This window comes from Mirounga leonina, unplaced genomic scaffold (assembly GCF_011800145.1).
Source record: "Mirounga leonina isolate KUSES-001 unplaced genomic scaffold, KU_Mleo_1.0 Mir_154, whole genome shotgun sequence".
In the NCBI taxonomy this organism is placed as follows: domain Eukaryota; kingdom Metazoa; phylum Chordata; class Mammalia; order Carnivora; family Phocidae; genus Mirounga; species Mirounga leonina.
Window position 1 is genome coordinate 11,294,046 of NW_023270389.1, and position 25,749 is coordinate 11,319,794.

A 25,749-nucleotide genomic window follows, 5' to 3' on the forward strand; every position below is an offset into this window, starting at 1 on the left:
CACAATAAGATGCTCTGGACTCATCTTAGATGTTTCCTGACCCAGCCCTGGAATCAGCCTTTCCTTCTAAGGAGTCCTTTGTATATCTTTATACACATATATAAAGATATAGATAGATAGATATAGTATATATATAGATATATAGATAGTATATAATATATATTATATTATATAACTGGCAGTGATTTGTAATCTAATTATAGAAAACATACTCTGTAAGATTTCAATCTTTTTTTTTAAAGATTTTTTACTGATTTATTTGACAGAGAGAGAGCGAGCGAGAGCAGGAACACAAGCAGGGGAAGTGGGAGAGGGAGAAGCAGGCTTCCTGCTCACGGGAAGAGCTATTGCGGGGCCCGATCCCAGGACCCTGGGACCATGACCTGAGCCAAAGGCAGACGCTTAATGACTGAGCCACCCAGGCGCCCCAGATTTTAATCTTTTGAAAATGTATTCAGACTTATTATATAGTCCAGCATGTAGTCTATCTTAGTAAATGCTCTGTATGCACTTGCAAAGAATGTATAATCTACAGATGTTGGTTATAATGTTCTATAAATGTCATTTAGGGGCACCTGGGTGGCTCAGTTGGTTAAGCAACTGCCTTTGGCTCAGGTCATGATTTTGGAGTCCCGGGATCGAGTCCCGCATCGGGCTCCCTGCTCAGCAGGGAGTCTGCTTCTCCCTCTGACCCTCCCCCTCTCATGCTCTCTGTCTCCCATTCTCTTTCTCAGATAAATAAATAAAACCTTTAAAAAAAATTTAAATGTCATTTAAATCAAGGTGTGTTGATAATATTATTCAGATCTTCCATCTCCTTAGTGATGTTTTTGTGTAGCTGTTCTATCAGTTTCAGAGAGAGAGGTAAGAGTATCTTTAATTGTGATTGTGAGATTCTTTCTCCCTTTCGTTCAATCAATTTTTGCTCAATGTATTTTGTAGGTCTGTTATTACACACATACATGTTTATGGTTGTTAGGTTTTCCTGATGAATTCACCATTTTATGATTATGAAATGCCTCTCTTATCGCTGACACTATGCCTTGCTTTGAAGTCTATTGTGCCTGATATTAATACAGTCATTCAAACTTTCTTATGCCTACTGTTTACATTGTATATCACTACCTGTTCTTTTACTTTCAATCTACCTGTGTTCTTATATTTAAGGTATCTCTCTTGTAGACAGAAGATAATTCAGTCTTGCTTTTTTATCCATTCCTACAAACCCTGCCTCTGAAATTGATCCATTTACGTTCAATTTAATTATTGATGTCTTGGATCCAGGTCTACCATTTGCTCTTTGTTTTTTATTTCTCCCATTTGTTTTTTATTTCTCTGTTTTTCTTTTTCTGTCTTCTTTTTGGCTGATTGAATATTTTTTAACATTCCATTCCTCTACTGGCTATTAAATTTTGCCTCCTTGCATTTGTTTGTTTTTTGTGTTTTTTGTTGTTGTTGTTCAGTTGTTGTTTTTAGAGATCCTCAACTAATCACTTAGAGTTAATATGAAAATATAAGTTAATATAAAATATAACATGAAATATAAGAACAGCATAACTGTAGGGTTCCATTTACTTACCCCCAGCCTTTGTGCTATTGTTATATACATACTACATCCTATATATTATAAATCCCCAAATACAATACTATAATTTTTGCTTTATACAGTCATATGTTTTCATGAAATTAAGAGAAAAAAGGGGTACTTTCAACTTAACCACCAAGTTCTTTATTTCAACTATTATTATTTTCATGGTCGGTATTGCCAAATGGAAATACGGCTCATATTCATAAGTTCTTATTCCTGCTTCATGTTTTCAACACTCTTCATTAGGGCTTTGAAGATATTCACTAAGTTTATTTTACATTCCTATTCTTCCCAGTTCATTAATTCTGCTTTCTCTGGTATATGTTGTTCAGTTTGGGGCCTTTCTTTCGTGATGTTTGTGTTCCTTGGAGGTCTCATTTTTTTTCTTCTGAATGTAAATCCACTGGACACTCCAAAAGCCCTAGATTTCATGACTTCCAAGTGAGTTAGGAGAGGGAGAATCTCTCCAGGCACTTCAGGGTGATGTTATAATTTCACTATAATCACTACTTATGTAACCACCCTCAAGGAAATGCCTAGAAGCTCTATCCTGGCACTGCTCTTTTTCAGAGATGATCTTTCTCTGTGGTAATCACCAAACCCAAAGCATCAGCAGGAATGTTTTGATGAGGGAGTACTCAGAGGAGGCTAGCTAGCCTCCACTTACCATCCTAGGCAAAAATCTAGGATCATATTCTGCTGTCTTTGGAATGCACAATTTTTTTCTTTTTCTATAAAGTCCATGTGGTGGATGTGATTCATCTAAGTAAATATGAAGAAGAGAAAATAATCCAACTGGAAAGGACTTTCTAGGCACAACCCCTGTGCCTGAGTCAGGGTTCTCCAGAGAAACAGAACCAATAGGAGAAAGATCAAATGATTGATTGATAGATTATAAGGAATTGGCTCATGCAATTATGGAAGCTAATAAGTCCCAAGACCTATAGTCAACAAGATGGGGATCTGGGAGAGCCAATGTGTCAATCTGGCCCAAGTCTGAAGGCCTGAGAACCAGGAGAGCTAATGGTGTAAGCTTCAGTCCAAAAGTGGGCAGGCTCAAGACCTGAGAAGAGCTATATTTCAGTTCAAGTCTGAAAGCCAGAAAAGACTGATGTCCCAGCTCAGCAGTAAGGCAGAAGGGGTGTCCGGGTGTCCTCTAATTTAGACTTTTTTTGTTCTGTTCAGGTCTTTGATTGATTGGGGCCCATTCAATTAGGGAGGGCAATCTGCTTTAATCAGTCTACAGATTCAGATAGTAATCTCCTCCAGACACCTTCACAGACACACTCAGAACAATGTTTGACCAAATGTCTAGGCACCCCATGGCCCGGTCAAGTTGACCCCTAAAGGTAATCATCATGCCCTATCTGTGACACTTGGTCCCCTCCTGCTGTGCATTCCCGTCTCCCACCCTCACCACAATCCCTAGAGTTTTTCTCTTAGGTTCCAGGATCCAGCAACTCCCTCTCTCTTCTCTACTTTACCATCTTCTGTGGAACAGGAAGCTCTCAAAGTGTTTAATTTCCACCTTATTTAGAAACCCCTGATTGTGCGTCTGCTCTAAGGCATTTCTTTAAAAGGTGCGAAAGCCTCAAGAGCAACTTTCTTAACACTTCTCTGATTTTAAGAAACTTGTTCTTAACCAAGTTTTTTTGGCTGGGTTTTTGTGCTTTGTTTTTAGCGAGTTCTGATAGTTGGAATTCAATATACTAGCCATATAAGAAATAGGACAGGTCAGGGGCCAAAAGAAGTCAGCTATAGGAAGTGGAATTTCTGAATAAGGCAGTGAATGAGATTTGCTGACTGATAAATATAGTACATCTAGCAAGCTTTTAATCTCAGAAGAAAATGATTTTATAGACTCAACCTTATTGATGGTGCCAGATTTCCCTTTCCCCCAAGGAAGCATTTCCCGGCTCTTCATCCAAACTTCCCTTAACTCCCCCATGCTCCTTTTCCTAATGGCTATCTCCAAAGCCCCATTTAGAGAATGCTTTGCTGCTGGGTAAATGGAGAGGTGCAGAGCTTTGGCCTAAAAAACATGAAATCCAAGTAAATATGCCAAGTATCAGAGTGCTGTTAAAACCTTGATCTGGGCTCTGGTGTGGTCTGTGTTTTATGCTGCATTTCAATATGCTTTTAACTACCTCTTAGTTCTTGAGGAAGAGGGGAGGAGGTGAGATTTCGACTGCTCCATCCCTCGTTCTGTCTTGTGCAGAGCAGGGCTCTGGCCACTCTTGTAGAGAGAGGCATGCTTAGGTTTGCTCATATTTCTTTTTTTTTTTTTTAGAAGGGGAGAGAGAGAAAGGGGAGAGGGGCCGAGGGAGAGGGAGAATCTCAAGCACTCTCCATCGCTAACACAGAGCCTAACATGGAGCTTTATCTCACCACCCTGAGATCATGACCTGAGCCAAAATCAAGAGTTGGACGCTTACACTGACTGAGGCACCCAGGTGCCCCTGCTCATATTTCTTTATGTTTTCCTTCCACTAAGTTGCCAGGACTCAGGTCAGAAAGAACTCAGGTCAGAAATACTCTAATCACCTTTCATTCAACCCTGGGGGTAAGGGAGAGGGAAGGGGGGAAGGGGGAGGAACTGAGGCTAGATGAAGTCAGTAGGATGTTCCAGATCTCAGGGTTGCAGCGGTGGACTGGAGGCCAGGTGATCTGACTCCTAACCAATGGTTTTTCCACTAATACTGATTGTTAAAATCTGCCCTTTAAAGTGCTCATCTGTTAAATGGTTAGGTTTCTCATCCTGAATGAATGAATGACCTTGGCTTTCAGAGATAAAACCGTTGTTCTTACTTGTTTCTGTGGTTTTTGCTTCTTCATATGGGGGTGGTTGGTACAGGGGGTGGGTAAAGGGTAGAAATAAAGAAACCTGATTTGAAACAATTTGCATTAGGCTTTTTTTTTTTTTTTTTTTTTGGACAAAAGTGTTTCTAAAGCCGAGGTTGAGAGAGAGAGGTAGGGTACAAGAAGACCCTCCCTTGCTTTCACAGCCCTGAATGACATACAATCAGTGGGCTAGCTTGGGCCCAGCTCAAGCTCAAGGTCACATTGGCATTCCTAATTTTCAGTGTGTTGCATCTCAGTTACCTATGCTCCCTAGCTTCCTACGTAGGACCAGCTCATGGTAGGTGGCAAATATTTATTACATGAACAAATGCACAGATAAGTATTACAGGTTTTGTAAATATCAGGTAGAATGTATAAAGGACCCAATACTGTGTCTACACACACAAGTAGCAAACCAGCAGCCACAGGTTGAATCTGATCCATAGACTTTTGTCTTTGGCCCATGTCATGATTTGTAGAAATTGAGCCACATTTGACTTAAAAATTCTGGTTCTCTTGAAAGATCAGGAGAATGTCTGGCAACGCCGCACACTTATTCCAGAATGATGCCAACTGGTCAGAGCTAAGTGGAACTTAGATCCCCTTTAATCAAGCGTGAGACCAGAGGTGGTCGTGTCCCTGCCAATCATAATGTATGGGTTTATACACCTCACCCGGACATCTTCTCTCATTTGTGTTACAGACCAGGATCCTGGAGGCATTTAATTCTTGGTCTGGACAGTCTCAGGGGTGGAGATCCATGTGGGGAACAGTAGGTGTAGCTGGGAAAACTAAGGAAGGATTTCTGGAGTTCTAAAGGCCTGTAGAAGTGCAGACAGATGGATGTGGGGACAAGGCAAGCTGGAGAGAGGGTGGCTGGCTTGGACGAGAAGAAACCCTACTTACATTGGCTCCACCAAAGTGGTGGTTCAAGACGAGGGAGGCCTTGTCTCCAGTTTCCCTCCTGAGAAAGGAGATCTTCAGTCGATGCTGGCTTTTCAATATGGGGTTTGCCGCTGCTAGATGAAGCGTCTCTCTGTTGAGGTTCTCCCAGGAGAAACAAGGAATGTTAGGGTTCCAAGTCCTAGCATCCATCCCCGTGTTGTACATTTGAAGAAGCTGAGGTTGAGACAGGGGAAATGGGTTAGCCAAAGTCACACAGCAAAGTCAAGGCCAAGACTGAAACCAGCTTCTCTATTTCACTTGTTACCACACCAGAGAAATGAAGAAAGAGGGAAGGAGAGGGAAGGGGCAGGTGTGGAGGGATGCAAACATATGGAGCAAGTGCTCTGCTTCTAGGTTAATTGACTTTGAATTCAGAAGGTTTTTTCTTTTCTTTTAAGAAAGAAATGTGTTTTTAGAATCTTACTTCAATGGCTGGTGGGAAAAAAAGTCCTTCAAGTCCCAAAGGAATGTTAGAAAGAACTCCATTAAATTCTAGTCTTCAAAACTGTCTGAGTCATAATAACTATAATAAACTCTGGGAGTGTGTGTTTTCTTCGGGTTTCTCTTTTGGTCAGTTATGTAAGGGGCAGGGAGGGGGCAGCAAAAAAGAATAGCAAGTTTTACGCGTGTAATATGAAAATGTACAAACTGGGTTGGTTTCGTAACTAAGCATAGCCTCTCTGTGTCTAGTCAAGAAACGACATTTGCAGAGTTCCAGAAGGTGTTGAGATGAGAGGCTAGGAGTGGGCTGGGGATAGGCAGACTATATATGGCGTTATGCCCCTTCTCATGGAGGAATATGTACATATATATGTTCCCTTTGCTGGGAAGGCTTGACCCACTTCTGACCCTATCACCACTACACCCTTCACTGGGAGGAGGCCATTACTCTTCAGGGTTCAACTGAAACATTCTCTTGGCACCTGCACTTCCCCTTCGGAGCACTCAACACACTTGCAATTATTTGTGTCAGTAGTCACGTAACGCCAGGCTGCCCTACTGCACAGTAAGCTCTGTTAATGATTGCAGTGCGTGTGTCTGTTTTGTTCATGACACACGTTGCCTAGCCCATAGTAGGTGCTCCGTAAGCATTTAGTGAATGGCTTTAAGATCTCTTCCCTGCCTCCAGGACCTCACAGTCCTCATAGAGAACATTCAGAGGGCAGCCAAGCAGTACGCAGACTTTCAACATGGCAGCTCCTGGCCTCCCCTCCCTCTCACCTCGACCCTGGCACATCTCATCTCCAAACTGAAGGGTATGCTTGAGGAGGCAGGTCTAGCAGATGGCGAGTCCACTGGCCTGGGATTAAACAAGCAATGTAGAAAAACTTCTAAAGGTGTCAGCTGCTGTAGAAGTGAGTCTGGGGCAGGGATCCCCCTCCCTGGAGTGGAGGTGAGGTGAGCAGGATAGAAACGGCCGGAGGCAGACTGAGAAAACAGTGATTTCAGATGTGAGCCCCAAAGTGCCATCCCAAGGACAGTTCCTCAGAATTACATGACTTGCTCTTCCGTTGAACTGTTTCTCTCTTTGGTCACTAGACAGCCTGAGCCCTTGGTGAGTAGGGCTTAACTGATTTAATTGGAATCATGATTCTGTAAAGTAAAAGTTAACCATTTGCAAACGGGAGTTCTTTGAGTTCTTGGCAACAACTCACTCTCCACACGCCTCATAGCATGCTGCCTGACAGCCCTGCCAGAGAGCCAACATTTAGGCACTCTGCAGGTGCAACGTGCTTTTTACATACATGTTATCAGATCCTTATGTACATGTGAGGTGTCATACCTATGCTATGGATGTCCAGACAGAGGTTGGCAAAGCCCGGGTCATCCGGTCAGTGGAATCAGAGCGGTGGACAGGCGTGGACAGGCTGCTCTCCCAGCCCCTTGCTTGTTCCCTTTTGCCCATCACATGAGGTCCACAGTTTTTCTGAGGGAACCAGTCGATGTTGCTGTTGGAACCTGGAGCATTGCCTTCCAGCAGGCGGGCGGACCTGGACCTTAGGGCTTTAGCATGGGGCCAATCCGGCCATTTCCGGCTATGCTCCAACAAAAGAGAAACCTCTCCACAGGCCAACAACACTGTTGTTAAGCTCTCTTGACCTGGCTACCTCATAGTGACCCCAGCATTCGGTCTCTCTGGGGGAGTCCTGAGGGGCCCCGGCTGACCATGTAGCCTTGTGTTCTTTGCACTTCAGAGGTGCGGGCCGGGGTCTGGGCTTGTGGTGGACACCCTGCTCTGGGCAGGGGGTGTGTGGGGAGGGTGGTTCTGGGAAGCCCATCCAGCCAGTGGTGTTGAAGTTCACTGCGGTGGGGTAGGCACAGGGCAAGGAGGGAGGGGCCGGGCCTGGTTTTCAAAATCAGTCGCCAGGCTGTTGTTCCCAGAAAAGGAGATCCAGGGGAGACCACAGTCCCCAGCGCAAAATTAAAGGAGTCATAAGAGAGGAAGCAAATGAAGTTGCTTATCTCATTTATTTATTTTCCCTTCCCTGTTTCCGCTTATGCTCCTCCCACCCATGTCCCCCATGCTTCTCCCCAGCCGCTATCTGGCTAACAAGCTCCTCCAGGAGCATTCCTGGCCCCTCTGCTCCCTGTCATCCCTTCTCCAGGCTTCGCTGAGGGGGGAGCTTACCAGCACACAGGATTTCCTTAGGTGATAACTGCAGCCAGGGCCTGCTCACTCCAGGGGGGTCCCTATTGTTGCAGGCGACTGTTCACAGCGGAGGAAGAATTTTTTTTTTCTTTTTTTATTTAAATTCAATTTAATTCACATGTACTGTATTATTAGTTTCAGAGGTAGAATTTAGTGATTCATCCATTGCATACAACACCCAGTGCTCATCACGTCACATGCCTCCTTAATGCCCATCCCCCAGTTACCCCAGCCCCCACCTCCAGTGACCCTCAGTTTGTCTCCTAGAGTTAAGAGTCTTTTGTGGTTTGCTTCCCTCTCAATTTTCAACTTCTTTTATTTTTTCTTCTCTTCCCCTATGTTCATCTATTTTGTTTCTTAAATTCCACATATGAGTGAAATCATATGGCATTTGTCGTTCTCTGACTGACTTATTTCGCTCAGCAGAATACCCTCTAGTTCCATCCACGTTGTTGCAAATGGCAAGATTTCATCCTTTTGGTTGGCTGAGTAAGCCGGGAAGAAACTCTAGTCTCCCGCAAGGATGTGACTGTCCTTAGCTAACTCCCCACCTACACCAACAGTTGAGGCAGGCTCGTGGTAAGCAACAGGTCACTCTTGACACCCCTCCTCCCTGGTCTCTGAGTGTGTGGATGCCTCAGATGGAGAGACATGAGATGAGGTACAAGGCAAATTTGCCGAGGCGGGTCACTCACAGATCACTAGTCTGGGGAAGGACCTCCAAAGGCCACCCCGTCTGGGCCTCCGTGACCTGCTAGGCCAGTCCAGGTCCCCTAAGGAAGGGGATACAGCATCCGCTTGTATCCATGTTCATGGAACATGTGCCTGCCCCTCTGCATTCACTCACTCCAGAATTGTTAGCTTTCCACTCAAAAAAGTATGCACCTCCCAGGATGGTTTGGGATTTTTTTTTTTTAACTTTTTATTGATGTGTAAAGGGCATTCAGAAAAGTACACAAGTCACAAACTCAATAGAGTTTCACCAAACGGATACACTGAGATCAGCCACCAGATCTATACCAGAGTATCCCCCACAGCCCTTTCTGAGGCCCCAACCCAGCCACCCCCCCGCCTCCTCCCGACCTCAAGCCCCCCAACCGCTGACCTGACTTCCAAAACCACACATCCGGTCAGTGGACATCAGTTTGCCACATGGAGTTTACTTTGAAGAAGCTGGATTCCAGAGATGTGCAGAAAAGATTTTATTTTTTCTTAGTAACACCACCTGGGAGGTGGAGGAGCTTGTCGAACCTGATCTGGGTGCCGTATTTTATTTCGAACCCTCAAGATTCCTAATTCCTTAACACCACATAAACTGGGAGGAATTTTAGGGAAAAAGTAATCTTCATGAGCAACCTAAGCGGCGGACAGAAGGCCAAGCAGGGCGGACAGTGGAATGAGATAAGAGGAAGGCATTATGAAGAGATAGGGGCCCCGGGAGAAAAGTGTTCTGACCTCTCCCGCCAGACTTCAGCCTATCTTTGTCTCTTCCAACTTTTTTCTCTGTTTCTAGAGACACCGTTTTCAGCAAAGCCACACCCCCCACCTCTTTACTTGAAACAAGCATTGAAAACAGAAGTATAACGTGAGCCACATATGCAATTTTTTAAAGATTTATTTATTTATTATTTGAGAAAGAGAGAGAGCATGAGCCAGGGGAGGGGCAGAAGGAGAGGGAGAGAGAATCTCAAGCAGACTCCACACTGAGCATGGAGCCCAATGCGGGGCTCCATCCCACAACCCTGAGATCGTGACCTGAAATCAAGATCAAGAATAGGATGCTCAACTGACTGAGCCACCTAGGTGCCCCCACATTTCTTTATAGTGGTAAGATACACATAACATAAAATTTATCATTACTGACATTTAGTACATTCACAATATTCTGCCACCATCACCACTGTCTACCCAGAACATGCTCATTACCCCAAGAGGATACCTTGTACCCATTCAGCAGTCACTCTTCATCCTCATAACGTTTAGATGCCACCAAGTAGGTGACAAGGCTGTACAGGTCCGAGGGCCTCCCCTGTCCTTGTCAAGGGGAAGGCTAACCTTCTCTCCTTCATACAGCACCTACATATGTAATGTTAAGTTTCCTAGTAGCAGGGCACCTGGCTGGCTCAGTCAGCAGAGCATTCAACTCTTGATCTTGGGGTTGTGAGTTTAAGCCCCAAGTTGGGCATAGATATAACTTAAGGAAATATAAATAAATAAATAAATAAATAAATAAATAAATTTTCTAGTAGCCAATTAAAAAGAGATGAAATTAATTCTGATCACTTAACCCTGTTTATCCAAATTATCATTTCAACACATAATCATAAGAATGACTACAGAAATACCTTACACTCTTTCATTTTTACTAAATCTTTGAGATTTCATTATGTAGTTCACACATACAGCGTATCTCCATTTGGACCAGCCGCGTGTCAATAACCCTGAACGGCTACCATCTTGGACAGCGCAGCTCTAAATAACTTGTGAAATGCTATTAATATCCTAAATAATCTTTGTAAAAGGCGATTATTAAATACACAAGTATTCTGAGGCTATAGTTTTATTTTTAACATAAATATATTATCTTAATGATAAAAAATAATATATTGGGAGACTATAGAAAGAAAAATTGCTCATAAGTGCCAACACAAGAAAAACTGTAATCACTTTTTAACACTCCCTCTGTTGACTTCTTTGTGGCTCTTTGCTCGGGAACGCATACCCCATGCATAGGCATTACCACTCCTTTGAGGAGGAAAATGAAGCCAACCTGCCCACTGACCAGAGGCAGACATGAAGCTTTTCCCAGGGTCATGATTATCTGTCGTTACCCAGGCCTGGGGGTGTGACCCCCAAGGACAGCGGCAGGTTTGTCACATGACTGACAACGCTCCTGTTCCTCTAACCAAGCCAGAGGCCACAGAGGTCTAACCTAGAAACTTGGACTTGAATTTCAAAATTCCTCCCCACCTCCAGATTTGTGTAGCTTTCTCTCTCCCACACATTCGAACCTAAGTTTGAAAACATGACCTGGGCAATGAGGAGGTTGGTGAACTAGTTTGTGTCTAAGAGCTCTTCCAACCCAAACATTCCAGGGTACTCAGATGCCATTCATCTTCCCTGCTCGACAGGCATATACAGACACACACACACACACATACACACACATGGCCTGGGTCACCAGTTCCACCCCAGAGAACAGCCTGCAAAAGAGTAAGAACACCTCTACTCAACCTCGCTAACTCACTGGGAAAACACAGAGATCTAAACAGAAGCACTTTTGTTTAGCATCCATGCTCAGAAAGAAGAAAACCTAGCAGAAACCAGTCTCAGGATCCAAGAATGTAAAAACATTTTTTTTTTTAGATTCCCAGAAGCTTCATGCCACAATGCCCCAAGTTGGGAAAAAAATGTGCTATTTCATATGTTTATAACAACATCTGATTTAATATTATACAGTTTTGCTTAGTCACAAACCAGAACAAGTACTTTCAGATTTATTGCATCCTTCTATTCAGAGACTTAAGTAATCACAGTTAATAACGCCGCCATTCCACAGCTCGAGGAAAAGCTTTATAATTTGGGGGGACCAAAAATTCCTGAGAGGCAGGTTATTTTCAAGAAGGATTTAAGGTTTTAGAGCTCTCAATGAAGCTTGAAATTCATCTGTTCCAGTTCACGTGGAAGGAGTTTCCTCTTAAGCTTGGCTGGGAGGTAGAAAGAGAGAAAAACCAGTAGGCTCACAGCATCTCCCTGAGCCCTAAGAGAATGTAGCAATTACTCATCAGCATTCCTAATCCTTACCTTGTCTTTAAATATTTTTTTAAACCATACCATCGGCTCCTATACTCTTTATGTTGTTAACACTGCGTTTGGGGCCTCCTTCTTATTTGTTGATTCATTGAAAGGCACTAATTGATTAAAAAAGAAGCAAATATTTTTACAAAACACTTTCTCATTTATTCCCCACACAAACGTGCACACACAGGCAATGCTTAAGCCCCAGGCATTGCCCCTTCCTGGCGAATTAATTCAGGATTAGTTAATGATGTGGCCGTTAACTCAGTTGCATGGAGGCTCAGGTGGTAGGTTTGGTGCCTTCAGAACTCTGCTGTCTTTCAGAACCCCTGCCTCCAGAAGGGGGTACTGTGGTCCCCTGAGGGCTGTAGGGGCCTCTGTGTGTGTTTGCATCAGTGTAAACCCATCATCTAAAATGTGTGCCTCCGTGGTTAACCATGATGTATTTCTGAGTTCCCTTTTTCAAAGAAAGCCAGGATTTGTCACTCTTTACCCACATGAAGGAGCATGCCCACATTACAGCGGGGTGAGCATTGTGAGAACTGGTCTACAGAAAATCAGGTAAGAATTTAGAACAGTTGGGTTTTTATAAAAATGAGAATTCCTAACCCCACCTCAGTCCGCCACCGGCATAGCTGGGTGTCAGATACCGGAATGTCCACTCTACTCAAGGTTCCCACGTGAGTCACATACACACTAGAGCTTACGGACACTGATCTTAAAGGTCCCTTCCTGAAGTCATAAGCAGATGTTTCAAAACAAAACTGTAGGATTAAACCAGTTTCCAGTTGAAGGTACTACCACTCTTTGAGATAACTCTTGCTAACTGATTCTTGAGGAGAACCTGACCCAAAGCCAGAAGTCTCGAGTTCTCATTCTAGCCCATCACCTACAACATAGGCAAGTTAGGTAATCTCTTCAAACCTCACCAACAGGACTTAGGCAATCAGGGATAAGTGTAGTTATAACACTGCAGCAGCTACAAAAAGCTTTCCCATCCATCTGAGCTCACTGGATTGCCAGGAGATGAAGCAGCGTGTGCGGTCAACAGTACTCCGCAGACTTCATGACATGCTACAAATGTGAAGGCATAATGAGAATGTGGATGTGGTTTTAGATCAAAGAAAAATCCTCTTGTTTTAGATCAAAATACCTATTCTATTACTGATAAAGATTAGCTTGGAGGATGTGGTTTAGAAATAGAGAAGCAATGGAATTTCTCATGCTGAATCCCAGCGCTGAATTTATCCACCCAGCCTCAGGCAGCATGACACAAAACTGCAGGCTTCTCCCAACAAGGGCAGGGTTTTTCTGCCAAGCTCACCACCTGGCTCAAAGAAACCTGGGATCCTGCAGCTCAAAGATGAGCAGAGCCCAAGAAGAAAGGTGGGGCAGAGCTCCATTGCTGCCCCCAAATTTACCAATCAGGTCTCCCCTGAGCAGGAGAGTGTGAGGAGGCAGAGAAGGCTCAAGACTAATTAACATCCCTTCATGTGGGTACATTAGGGATACGTGCCATCTTAATCCTGAAGCAGTTTATTGCAGGGAAGTTACCATCTCTGCCTCTGCCAATTTTTTTGTTGTTGTTGTTCTTTGGACCCACTGTGTTTACCCATTATGCCTGTGGTCAACCCGAAGTGGGACAGTATCTTTGTCATCCTTAACACCATTAGGGATCTTCCATTAGGGATCTTCCTGGGCAGGCAGTGTAGATTTTTGCCCCAGAAGTTTCTGAGATGGGCTCATACAGTACATTATGTTCTTCAAGGCCTTTCTGTAGTCAAGACAGAAAATGTAGATTCTCCCATCTCAATCTATTTCCAGCCTCATCAACCAACATAACCTATTAGAAATTAGGCAGTGAGACCCAATGATATCATAGAGGCACCCCAACAAAAAAGGCCAACTGTAAGATGTTCTACATTTGAACTTAACTCCTCTCAAAATATCAAATTACCAGGGACTCCAAAGCTCAAAATCCCCTTACAAGTTAAGGTCCAGGGGCGCCCGGGTGGCTCAGTCGGTTGAGCATCCAACTCTTGATTTCAGCTCAGGTCATGATCTCAGGGTCATGAGATTGAGCCCCGCTTCATGCTTTGTGCTCATTGGAGTCTGCTTGAGATTCTTTCTATCCCTCTCCCTCTGCGCCTCTCCCCACTTGCGCTCTCTCTAAAATAAGTAAATAAAATCTTAAAAAACAAACAAACAAACAAACAAGTTAAGGTCCAAAGAAGTTAAAACAAAAAATTAAAGTCTAAAGTTAAGTTATCTCATCTGTGATCAAGGTTAAGTTTAAAGTCATTACATTTCAATTTCTTATTCTCTTTAGTCTCAGCAAGAGGTGTTCTTGGTGTTTGGGATGGGGGTGGGGTTCTCTCAGGGGCTAGAGTCAGGCTGTTTCCAGAAAGGGGGCCCTGGAGTTTGGATTAAGTCAATTCCAAGTCTCTGATGTGCCCCACTTTTTTTCTTTTTTATTACTATTTTTTAATTGTGGCAAAATACATATCACTTAAAATTTACTCTTAGCCACTTTGAAGTATACAGTTCACTGGTATTTTTTTAAAGATTTTATTTATTTGTCAGAGAGAGAGTGGGAGAGAGAGCATTAGTAGGCAGAGCGGCAGGCAGAGGGAGAAGAAGACTCCCCTGCTGAGCAGGGAGCCCAACACAGGGCTCGATCCCAGCACCCTGGGATCATCGCCTGAGCTGAAGGCAGACGCTTAATGACTGAGCCACCCAGGCGCCCCTACCGTTCAGTGGTATTAAATACATTCACACTGCTGTGCAACCATCACCACCATCCATCTCCAGAACTGTTTGCATCCCACAAAACTAAAACTCTGTCCCCGGTAAACAGTAACTAACTCCCATTCGTCCTCTCCCAGTTCCCAGCAGTCATCATTCTACTGTCTGCTTCAGAGTCTGACTACGCTACATATCTCTTATGACTGGAATCACACAGCATTTGTCCCTTTGCGACTGACATATTTCACTCAGCATCATGTCTTCCAGCTTCATCCGTGTTGTAGCATGTGCCAGAATTCCCTTCCTTTTTAAGGCTGAATAACATTCCATTCTATACATATACTACATTTTCTTTTTTTTAAAGGTTTTTTATTTATTTGACAGAGAGAGACACAGCGAGAGCAGGAACACAAGCAGGGGGAGTGGGAGAGGGAGAAGCAGGCTCCCCACTGAGCAGGGAGCCCGATGCGGGGCTCGATCCCAGGACCCAGGGATCGTGACCTGAGTCGAAGGCAGACACTTAATGACTGAGCCACCCAGGCGCCCCTACTACATTTTCTTCATTCCGTTCATCTCTCGTCAGACACTTGGGCTGCTCCCACCTGCTGGCTAGAGTGAATAGTGTTGCTGTGAACCTGGGTGTATATGCCTCACTTTCTAAACGGATCAAAAGGTTTACACCACACAGGAAATTATCACAGAACTATCGCCACATCATCAAACTTAGAAAACAAGTCACTCCCCAACCCCAGAGAGGGTATCCAGGCAAAATCAGGACTCCAAAACCCAATAGGTGGTGCTACTAAAGACAACAGCTGATGCAGAGGGAAGATTCCTCTTGGAAGACTCTTCTAAGGGACAAAGGGTAAACGGTTTTATTTGAAGTGCTCATCAGTCATTGCCAGGTGACCCTAATCCACACAGAGTTTAATCATGGCGCATGTCTGCCATATTCAGGGGAGACGAACTCCCCCTGTAAACAGTCTGCTCTCTCAGTGAGACATCCCTGCCTTAAACACATTTTCATGGTTCAGACTAAGAACACAGTTAAAAAGGATTCTACATAAAGGTTCATTTTCTGCCTGAGAAGCTTGAAATGTGGACACAACCAGCGACAGCCAACACTTCTGAGCGCGGCATGACGGAGAGGAAGACGAAGTGTTCGACCCAGCCCGTGCCCAGCATATCGACTGCAAAATGTCAGCTGTACATCCGTTGAAAGGGGGCTCCTCCCACAGGAAGCAAGATGGTGGGTCAGGGGGCACTCATAAAACTAAAACTTCAAGGCACAGTGTAATACAGGAAAATGGGGTTGAGCAACACATTGCTAAGTCTTGAAATCTTTATTTTGTTTCTTTTCAGAAGCACTGTGAGCATAATGAAAAGAAGACAGCTTTAAGAACTAAGCTTCACCCCACCAGGCATAACGGAGTCCAGAAACTATGTGAACAATCTTACTTGACAACCCCAAGACGTTTATATCTGTCCAACAAAAAACCAGAGGGGGAAACATGTTAATTTTCTCAGCCCTTTGATAGCACGTATACAAGATCTCTTAGCCCTACAGAAAGCCCCAAATATTCTCTAGAACTTCAACTGCCTTAAAATATAGACTTGCATTTATCTTGGCCACATTAACGAGATCTGTTTGACCAATACATTTATATTTATGATGACTTAAGGGCAGATTATGGTTGTTAAAATTTGTCCTCGGGACATGAAAACACTCCTCTGTCATTAATACATTTTGTAATATAAACTATGATGTCAGGTCAACGTAAAGGGTAAAAACGTTCCTAAAGTATGCACACATCATTTTTTAAAGCAATTGAGCCTAATGGAATAACAAAGGTCATCATAACAAACCATTACAGCCTTGGTCTTGGCAACTCTGGCCACAGAAGAATCTCCAAGAAACAATCATCATTCCTCCAATGTTATGGCATCCAGACGACAGGGCTGGCTTGCAAATGAGTCATACAGGCTCAGATCCTCAGTAGCTATGTGAGCGCTGGACGATCAATTATTCATGTGTTTACAAAGAGCTTTCCTGGTTGATGTTAACCAGAGCTGCTTGCAAAGAAGAGCTCTCCAGCTGTCCTCGGCCATCCCGGGCCTCCGACTAACGAGCCGCTTTAATTGCTGGGCAAGTCATCTGGAAGGTGCCCCTCCCCTAGACCAAGTAAACACCATCCCTTTGAAACTTTATTAGGTGTAAAAATATTAATCAGAAATAATTATGACAACACTTTATTTACAATACTCCCAGCAAATCCCAAAGAGAGAGAGAGAAGTTAGCCTTGACTTACATCCCACAGGGCTCCCCCAGGACTGGAGTCTGGACTACTGAAGATACAGGTCAGGGATTGGTAGAGGGCATAGAGCAGGAAATGAAGGGAAAGAATCAGAGGCTGTGGGCTTCAGGAGGGAGGTAGGAGGAAGAGCAGTCTAGAATGCCCTGTGACGGTAAGGGAGCACGACTGAGGACCACCAAGAATGAATAGATTAGGTTGGTCAATAGCCAAACGTGAGTGAACTTGACCCAGCCATCAAAATCAGCCTTGGAAGAAGTTAGATGAGAAGACACTTTTCAGCCCCTTTTGTTACTACAGCCTGTCCAGGAAGACTAATAATGTGATTAGGGCAACTCCTCTTTCTGAGCTAGGCCGAAGAGGATGGGACCAGATGGCCCCACCAGTCCCCTATCAGCTGTGTTTTGAGGGAGAACAGGATCATAGTCAAAGCTGTTGGCTGGGCCTCTTCCTCCGAAGACAGTGCAGTCAAAGCAAACAAAGGGATACATCAGGTACACTTCTATTATCCCAATTCCAAGAGCCTTTGTTGAATCCTTCAACCAGATTCTTCCCCTTGCTTAAAATTGGGCAACTTCAGACACTACCATAACTCACTTGTCCATTTCTAAGAAAGTGGTAGAAGCAAACAATGTTCTTGCAAATATAAGAGCATGGGATAAAGTGAGTATATATGTATGGTCGGAGGCAATAGGACCCCTGGGGTAGTTCTGCTTAATGTAGTGGGAGGCAACTCTAGTTGACAAGTTGCGTGGGAAAGGTAAAGCTAACAGGTGGGAAGATAGTGCCCCTCCCTGGTGCATAAAGCATCCTGGAGAACTGGTGTGGTATTGTTGTAAGGCCAAGACTAGATTCTGTGTCCACCCCCTCAACCCTGGTCCACCCTATCCATCCATGAAGGCAGGTTTGGAAAACGAGTCCAAAGAAAAGGAATGCATCTCCCCAAGGCCCATATTAGGAAAGCTGGTCTAAGACGCTCTCTCCACACCTCCTTTATCCTTTTAAGCCTCAGTCCAGGGACGAGGGAGAAGACAAGAGGAAGCAACCCAAGAGAGGCCTCCTTCATGTGGTTGGGGGCTCTTTTAACTTCCTCAACCTTCTCATGAGTGCAGCATTCTTGCTAATCGTGATTCCCTGCCCCTGGCTGGTGCCCCCTTGAGAGATCTGGAGGTCAGAACAGGGTTCTCAGGACGGGGTCAGATAGGAGTTTGGAGGAGGGCAGCGTTAAACAGAATTCCTCGATGCAGGTCCCAAGCCTCCAATGAGTTGCTAGGCCTTTGAAGAAATCTAAAGGGAGGCACACAGGACTTGCCAGAGTTACAGGTCCATGGAATTCTTTTTTAGGAGCATCCCTCCAGGCAAAGTTCCAGAATTTCATGGACCAAAAAAACCTAGGGAAGTATAGTGTAAGGTAAGGCCCCAACGGCCTGGTTAGACCTACAGTCGAAGCCTGGTGTGAGAGCCCCTCCAGCATGTTTGAGTGACTCTTGACCATCTGCTCTCTGCCATCATGGACCGCTCCAATTTGTCACACTATCAGAGTTCTGGGGACACATGCCAGGAGCTCCAGCCTGCCATCACTGTTGGTGACAGACTCACAGATAGTTTCCCAAAGTCACAAGCTGGCCTGGCCTCCACACGGTACTACCAAATGGGCAGTCCCCAACAAGCACACCTCCCCACCCTGCCCCCCACATCCTCCAGGGCAGAAAGACAGGAGGAGGATCTCTCATTGCCAGACAACTGCCTGATTTCCATCAGGCCTAACCTGATTTTTTTCTGCCCTATGTGTCTAAGTCACTGCTCTGTCTCCTGGTTGTGAAGCTCCAACTTTTTCTCTGAACAGCCACAGAAGTGAGCCTTCGAGCAGTCTGCCCAGTAGAGCGTTTCCCACACTCTTCTCTTCAGGATCTCCAGCTCTTGGTTGGTAATTCTCTCTGTGATTACAGCACAAAGTCGCCACCCAGAATGAAATACAACACCCACCAAGAGTGGATATTTTGGCCTGACCTCAAATGTCCATCACCCACAGCTGTAAGACCTTTCTGAGGGTCTGTGATCGTCTATATTCCCGATCCTATATTTCAAGTGGAATTGTGTGCAAATGTTCAGTATCCAAAATAAACGAGACATCAGCCTGGCCTTTGGCATGAACTAACTCATTAAATATAAAATAAACACAAGTAAATGGCTTTTAAATCTCACTGACAGAAAGCTTGGCAACTACTCTGAGATTCTAGAGGTCATTGGAACTTCTCTCTCCAGACAGGAATCTTCCTCACACTCTGAGGGGCAGAAGGGGACTCCCAACAAATTATGGTGTCCAGGTACCCCCCCCATTTGAGGATTGCTCTGCATTGCAGACAATGACAGGGTCAGCAGGAAGGGTGGCCTCTGACACAGAATGGGTCACTGAAGCATTGGATGTCACTATTTACAAAGGGTTAGAATTTCAGGTCGAAGGCATTCAGCTTGCCACCGATTACAAATTCTAGGAACAGCCACCAAACGAGCCTTGAGTTTCTCACCAGTGCCTAGCTCTTGGCTGCCCTCAGAGTCCGTATTCACCTGGTTTCTTAAATCCTGTGTGCATTCTGCCGTGGGGCCCCAAGGCCCCATTAGGAACGTGACTTGCTGAACTCTTATTTTTGCCTCTATCTGTAGTTTTAGCTTACAGTGGATTTATCGGGGAAGGTGGTGGGCCAGATTACCTGATGGATTGTTTTCATTCTGCACTTCACGCCAAGTGTACAGAACACAAATTGCAAGAATTCGCCAACCAGAAAACATATACATATGCACCTGTTCACTTCTAACGTTACCTCAGAGCTAGGCTAGATTCCAGTGATTACTAACCTCTTTTATAAAAACCGACGTGGAAAATGCACAGCTTTTGGTAAAAAGCATGTTCACTTGACAGCCCGTCAAAGATGGGTGTTTGCCTGGGGAAGCTGTGTGTGAGCAGGTCCATTTGTAAGAGACCCGGGTCTGGTCAGGCGACAGAATTATTGGCTTTGCCCATTCACATCAGTCAGCGTCAGAGTCTGATTTCTGTGCCAAGAAGTTAGTAAGATCTGAAACTAGTCAAAGTAGCTTCCATTTACTTACAGTTTGGGAACATTTTTTCATGATTTGGTCAGCTTCCTAGGGACAAAATGCCAGTGAAAGAAATGGTTCATCAACTTAGAGTTAAATCATTGGATCAGTAGAAAGATTAGGTCTTGGTTTTTAATGAACTAGAACATGCTTTCTTTTTCTCCTTTGAAAGGTTTTCAGGGGTTTATTTCACATCACAAAATCACATTTCTTCTCATCCATGGACTCCAGAACTTTCTCACCCTGAATTTGAGGAGGTGGACCCGGTCATGAGTTGATGAGACCAGCAAGGATCCCGGAGGGCTTTGTGACAGCACGGCCACCCTCCTGAGAGCTTTTAGAGAATCAAATACTTACAACCGAGAAGCAGAGAGCACCTGGAGGGTACCCCCACTTCCTTTAAAAAAAAAAAAAAAGAAGTTCAGGGGTGGAAAATTAAAACCCATCCACAGGTATTTTCTTCAATCTTTTCCACAGCATGGGCTGAGCTACCATTCACCGCCACTAGGTGGCATCCTCGCCTTTCCCATTCTTCTTGCTCTTCTGCCAAGAAGGACACCATCATTTCCCTGGGCAACATTAAACAGCCTCTCAGACAACATCAAACTAGGGATCTTCCCCTCCCTAGTCCTACTGCCCACTCTCCTATGTGGGGAAAACTTTGGGATTACTAATGAGATGTATTTGGTGTTTTGTTTCAAGGCGAGGAAGTTTTTGTCTTGCTTTTCACATGTTCCACATCAGAGTCTGACAAAAAGGCTGCTCTCATGAGTTGATTTTCTACCCTGGCACGTATGTTGTTCTCCAGCCCAGAGACACCGCATGCTACAAAGGATCCATCAAACCCTCATGGACGTTGCCTGAGGAGCAACAGTGCCAGATCCAAGATGACCTATGGAAAATTAACATCTCAAGCACTTCCCGAAGGTCAGGCTCTTTCTGCCTCTCAAAAGCTAGTCTGGGGCTTGAGGAGAAAAGTAATGTGACCCTCCAGCCTTATCTGGGGAGCTAGTTCGTTTCCATCGCATTCTTCCAGAACATTCTCCTCACTTGCCCACTCTTCCTCTTGCTCTTCTCTTTCCCTACAGGGTGGTAATGAGATTATGGAGGTTAGCCCTCTGGATAGGTAAATGGAAAAGAAGGAGCAGGAATCCCACAGTCACAGTTACACAGGGGGTTTTCAGAATTTTATCTTGTCATTTAAGTGGCTTACTGAAGTCCTCTTAAGTTACCACGACTGTATTTCTTTGCCTTGTACCAAGGCACTAGGGGGCACTGAGGCACCAGGAAGTCCAAAAGACGAAATGCTTGGAAGTCACAGACCTAAAGGAAATGCTGAGGTATCAGTTCCAGAACTTTGCTTCCAGTGTTGGCATTTTTGAGGACATTTCTTCAAAGGTACCTGACATTCTAGGACATGACTCCTACTACTGGCCCAGCAGGTACACAGGGTCTCCCACTTTGATGGTCCCTGCGCTTTCCAGAACAAAATACTGCCCGAAGAGAGGTGATTTTCCATACAGCTTCTGCTCAGAAGCGTCACACAGACGATAACTGCAATAGGAGAAAGATCACGATGAGTCACCACCGCCAAACAGAAGCAAGAGCTCAAAGAGCGTATGCGTCCTTCTCGGCTAAAGTAAATGTCCACCCCCCACAGGGCCACCAGGGGCCACCATTCCCACCAAAGTCTAACAGAAGAGCGCCTCCTGGAGTTGTGCAATGAGCGGCCTGCCCGGGGCATAAACTACAGAAGAGCCCCCAGTGGCCAGACCCCCACATCTTCCCTCCATGGAACGTTCCCATTTGCAGCATTAAGCGATGACGTACTTGAGATGTTTAGACACACGTTCCCACCTTCCTTTTCTCTAGGCATCTCTCCTCACTAGAACCACCATCCTACCAGTGCCTCAGGCTTGGAGCCCTGGGGGCCTCCAGTACCCCCCTCCCCTCACTCTCCACCGCTTCTCCATAGTTGCCAAGTCCTGAGGTTCTTCCTGCCCCACATCACAGGATTTGCTCGCGGCTTCTCCCAAGGCCACCACCTTGCTTCCAGCATGCTCAGACCATTGTGACAACTTCATAACCGACCTCTTTTCCTCATTCTCCGCTCCCCGGCTTCCAATTCATTGTTGGTGCTACACTGTATTACTTTCTTAATTCTGCTCTGGTCTTAATCATGCCAGGCTCAGACACTCTCAATGTGCCTACAGATTAACATTCCAACTCTTCAGCGGGGCATGGGAGGCTCGTCACCTGGCCCCAGCAGCTTTTTCAAACCTGTCACCCTCTGCCCCTTACCTGCACCTGTGTCACCCTCTACTGGATCCCTCAATGTCCTTTTAGCTTGCTTTGCACTTCACCAGCTCCGAGACTCCTGTGGGATGCCCCTCTTCGGCTTCCCCATGCGTTAAAATTCCACCTTCCCCTCAAGGCCCAACTCAAATGCTCCATTCCTAGGAAGGAAGTCCAGGAGCCCCAGCCAGGAGTAATTTTCCCATCCTCAGTGTTTCCCTGCCTGCCCCTGGAACACTCCCATGCCTTGTTCTGTAGTCAGGGCACATGTCTGTCTGTCTGCAAGACAGAGGGTCCCTGGAGGAGAGCAGCTGTGACGAACTCCCTCGTACTGCTCACACCCAGTGCTGGGCCCCACCCGTTCCCAGTGACCCACAATCATTCGTCGAATGGATGAATGAAAAGCCTCTATTAGAATCAGCATGAACATCTTTGTCCAGCAGAAAACACAAGCAGCCCCAGGTAGAGTGTGTGGGAAGAACATGCGACATTCTACCCCCCTCTCCCCTCCACCGGGAGAAAGTTTTCCTTCAGTTTCTCACTGAAGCTAGCTCCAATTTTATATCATCTTTATATTTCAAACTTTTTTTTTTTTAAGATTTTATTTATTTTTCAAGAGAGAGAGACACAGCGAGAGAGGGACCACAAGCAGGGGGAGTGGGAGAGGGAGAAGCAGGCTTCCCGCTGAGCAGGGAGCCCGATGCGGGGCTCGATCCCAGGACCCTGGGATCATGACCTGAGCCGAAGGCAGATGCTTAATGACTGAGCCATCCAGGTGCCCTATTTCAAACATTTTTATAGAATGTCTTCATTTCATTCTATAGTGCTTTAAAAGGCGGCGGCGGGGGGGGGGTGCTTTTGTGGCAAGCTGGTCCTTATGTTGTCCTTCACTTCAGAAATTGCGGATGAGCAACTGGAGCAGATCAAATCCAGAGGCTCCTTCCAGGACCCTCGGCTCCTCGCCAGACTGCAGGTGCCCTGCCTGTCCCAGTCCCTGCTGCATCCCTGAGCCTGCTACAGAGCCTGGCACACTGGGGCCTCTCCAACAAGGCTGGCTGAGCGAACAAATGAGGAATCAGCGGGTGGATGAAGGCCATGAGCTGCTGCCCCAGGCGGCCCTGCCTCGCCCCCAGTACTCCCCAGCTCAGCAGTCAGGTCCCCACAATGAGCTTGGACCCTCTCCTCACCTACCTCTCCCATCAGCATGCAATACCAGCGACATTTTAGGATCCGTTTCTATCAGAGAGTGGCCTCTTCAAGATCAGAGCCTGGGTCCTCAACTCGGATTATTTCTGGAGGGTTGGGGGGGGGGGGCTGAAAGTTCTAAAGAACACCTCACACAGCAATCTCTCTTAATCCTTACAACAAGCCTAGGGGAGAATGTGAGTTCTCTCCACTCTACAGCTAAGTCTCAGGAGTAACCAACATGCCCCAGGGCGCAGATCTCAGTGGTCAGGCGGGGTCTAACCACTCCACCCACAGTCACCACGCTTCCTACCTAGGATGTGATTGACCCCTGGTCATCTATACACCATCTGGGTACACGCACAGACCTGAGAAAAACTGAGCGGGTTAATACAGTTCTTGTACCCAGAGGACTGGCCGCTCGTGGGTTCCACCTGTCTGTTCCCATCAACCACTCACATAGACTCCCCGACCAGGTAACTGAGAGGGGAGGGCCCCTTCCAGCCCAGCCCCCTTAAACAGCGCAAAGTGGGGCAAGAATGTTGGTTCGTGGGAGCACAGGTTTGGTCACCTGGTTCGCAGGTGGCCGTCCATTTGGTCGCCTAGGAATAGAAACGGGGAGCGCTGTGGCAGTGGAGAGCTGGCTGTGTGCCGACCTGCCTTCCCTACAACCCTCCCCAACTCTCACCCCACCTGCAGCTCCCCCTAACACCGCAGGCCCCTGCAGGGACGCGGGAAGCCCCCATTAACGAGATCATCGGCGACCCCTTGTGGGGATGAGCGGGTACTGCGAGCGGTCTGCGAATGCACGTGCACATCAAGCTTTGTTCAACAGACTGCAAACAGTACTGTATCTTCCCGGGACCACCTATGATTTTGTTCAAAGATATATTTTTGTTGTTTTGGGGGTTAATAAACTACAAACTCATTTAAAAGTTCCTTTGTTAATGCATTTTCTTTTTCAGTGAATAGGAAACATACAAGTACTCTAATGAGCAGGAGGTTGTTCAAGACACTTTGTTTAACTTCAACAGAGGTCACCAAACTGGAAGGGTGCGGTGTGAGTGGAAACCTGTAAGGTCCTGTGCGCGGTGAGGGCCGCTCATCATTTACTCTGCCTGGTCTGCTGGTTTACTGGTCAGTGCCCAGGCCGTGATGACAAGCAGGGTCTCTCTCTGGTCACCACTGGGTCCCCACCTTGGGGCACAGGCCACTTCTGAGGCCTCACAACCCACTAACCCGATGGCCAGGTTAAGAATGAAACAGCACAGGGGTGCCTGGGTGGCTCAGGCGTTAAGCGTCTGCCTTCGGCTCAGGTCATGGTTCCGGGGTCCTGGGATCGAGCCCCGCATCGGGCTCCCTGCTCAGCGGGAAGCCTGCTTCTCCCTCTCCCACTCCCCCTGCTTGTGTTCCCTCTCTCGCTGTGTCTCTCTCTGTCAAATAAATAAATAAAATCTTCAAAAAAAGAATGAAACAGCACTGTGAAGGCAGCTTGGAGGAGGGGAGCCCTAGAGGCTGAGCAGATCTGGGTTGAGTTTTATTTAATGCAGCTTCAGAGAACAGAGAGAAGTGTCTTCAGACTTCTCCTTCTCCCAGAAGGTGTCAAGTTCATAGACTGAGACTATCAACAACCAGAGCCTACCCGGTCATTGTGTACAATATTTTATCATCCATTTTTTAAAATCATATGTATTGCCTTATTCTGATCAACCAGGATGGGTATTATTAGTCCAGTGTTTACCAATAAGGAGACAAGCATCAAGAAGCTAAGTGACTTGCCGAAGTCACACAATCAGCTGGTGATAGAGCCAGATGGGGCTGGGGGTGTCTGTCTCCTCCCACAGTATTACCACTATATCCTTCTGTCTTTAGCTCAACACAGCCTAACACAAGTGGCAAATGTCCTTAATGTCAAAGTATTCAGGTGTCCAACAAAACTTTTGCATCTACAAAGCAAACGTGCTTTCCTCTTTCTATTAATTAGGAGCCAGATGTTCTGGAAGCAGCAATGACAGACTCCCACCACACCTTAAGCCCTAGGGATCAGTGAGGACGTCACTCTCCCTTAAGAAAGAAAAGAGTAGGGTGCCTGGGTGGCTCAGTCCATTGAGTGTCCAACTTTTGGTTTCAGCTCAGGTCATGATCTCTGGGTCATGAGATCAAGTCCCGCGTCGGGCTCCGCACTCAGCTTGGAATCTGCTTGGGACTCTCTCTCCCTGTCCCTCTGTCTCCCCCTCAATAAAATCTGGAAGGAAGGAAGGAAGGAAGGAAGGAAGGAAGGAAGGAAGGAAGGA

General features: G+C 45.8%; 1 protein-coding gene and 1 pseudogene across 1 annotated transcript in view; both read right to left on the minus strand.

Annotated features, from left to right (window-relative positions):
- Positions 1-9,994: 9,994 nt before the first annotated feature.
- LOC118014622 lies at positions 9,995-10,100 on the minus strand (annotated as a pseudogene).
- Positions 10,101-17,165: 7,065 nt separating this feature from the next.
- MTARC1 (mitochondrial amidoxime reducing component 1) overlaps positions 17,166-25,749 on the minus strand; it is a 29,888-nt gene continuing 21,304 nt past the window's right edge. Inside the window, exon 7 of the mRNA XM_035010088.1 lies at positions 17,166-21,529. Within this exon, the coding sequence (XP_034865979.1) occupies positions 21,403-21,529 (127 nt within the window). The 3' untranslated portion in view covers positions 17,166-21,402. The remainder of the gene's footprint in view (positions 21,530-25,749) is intronic.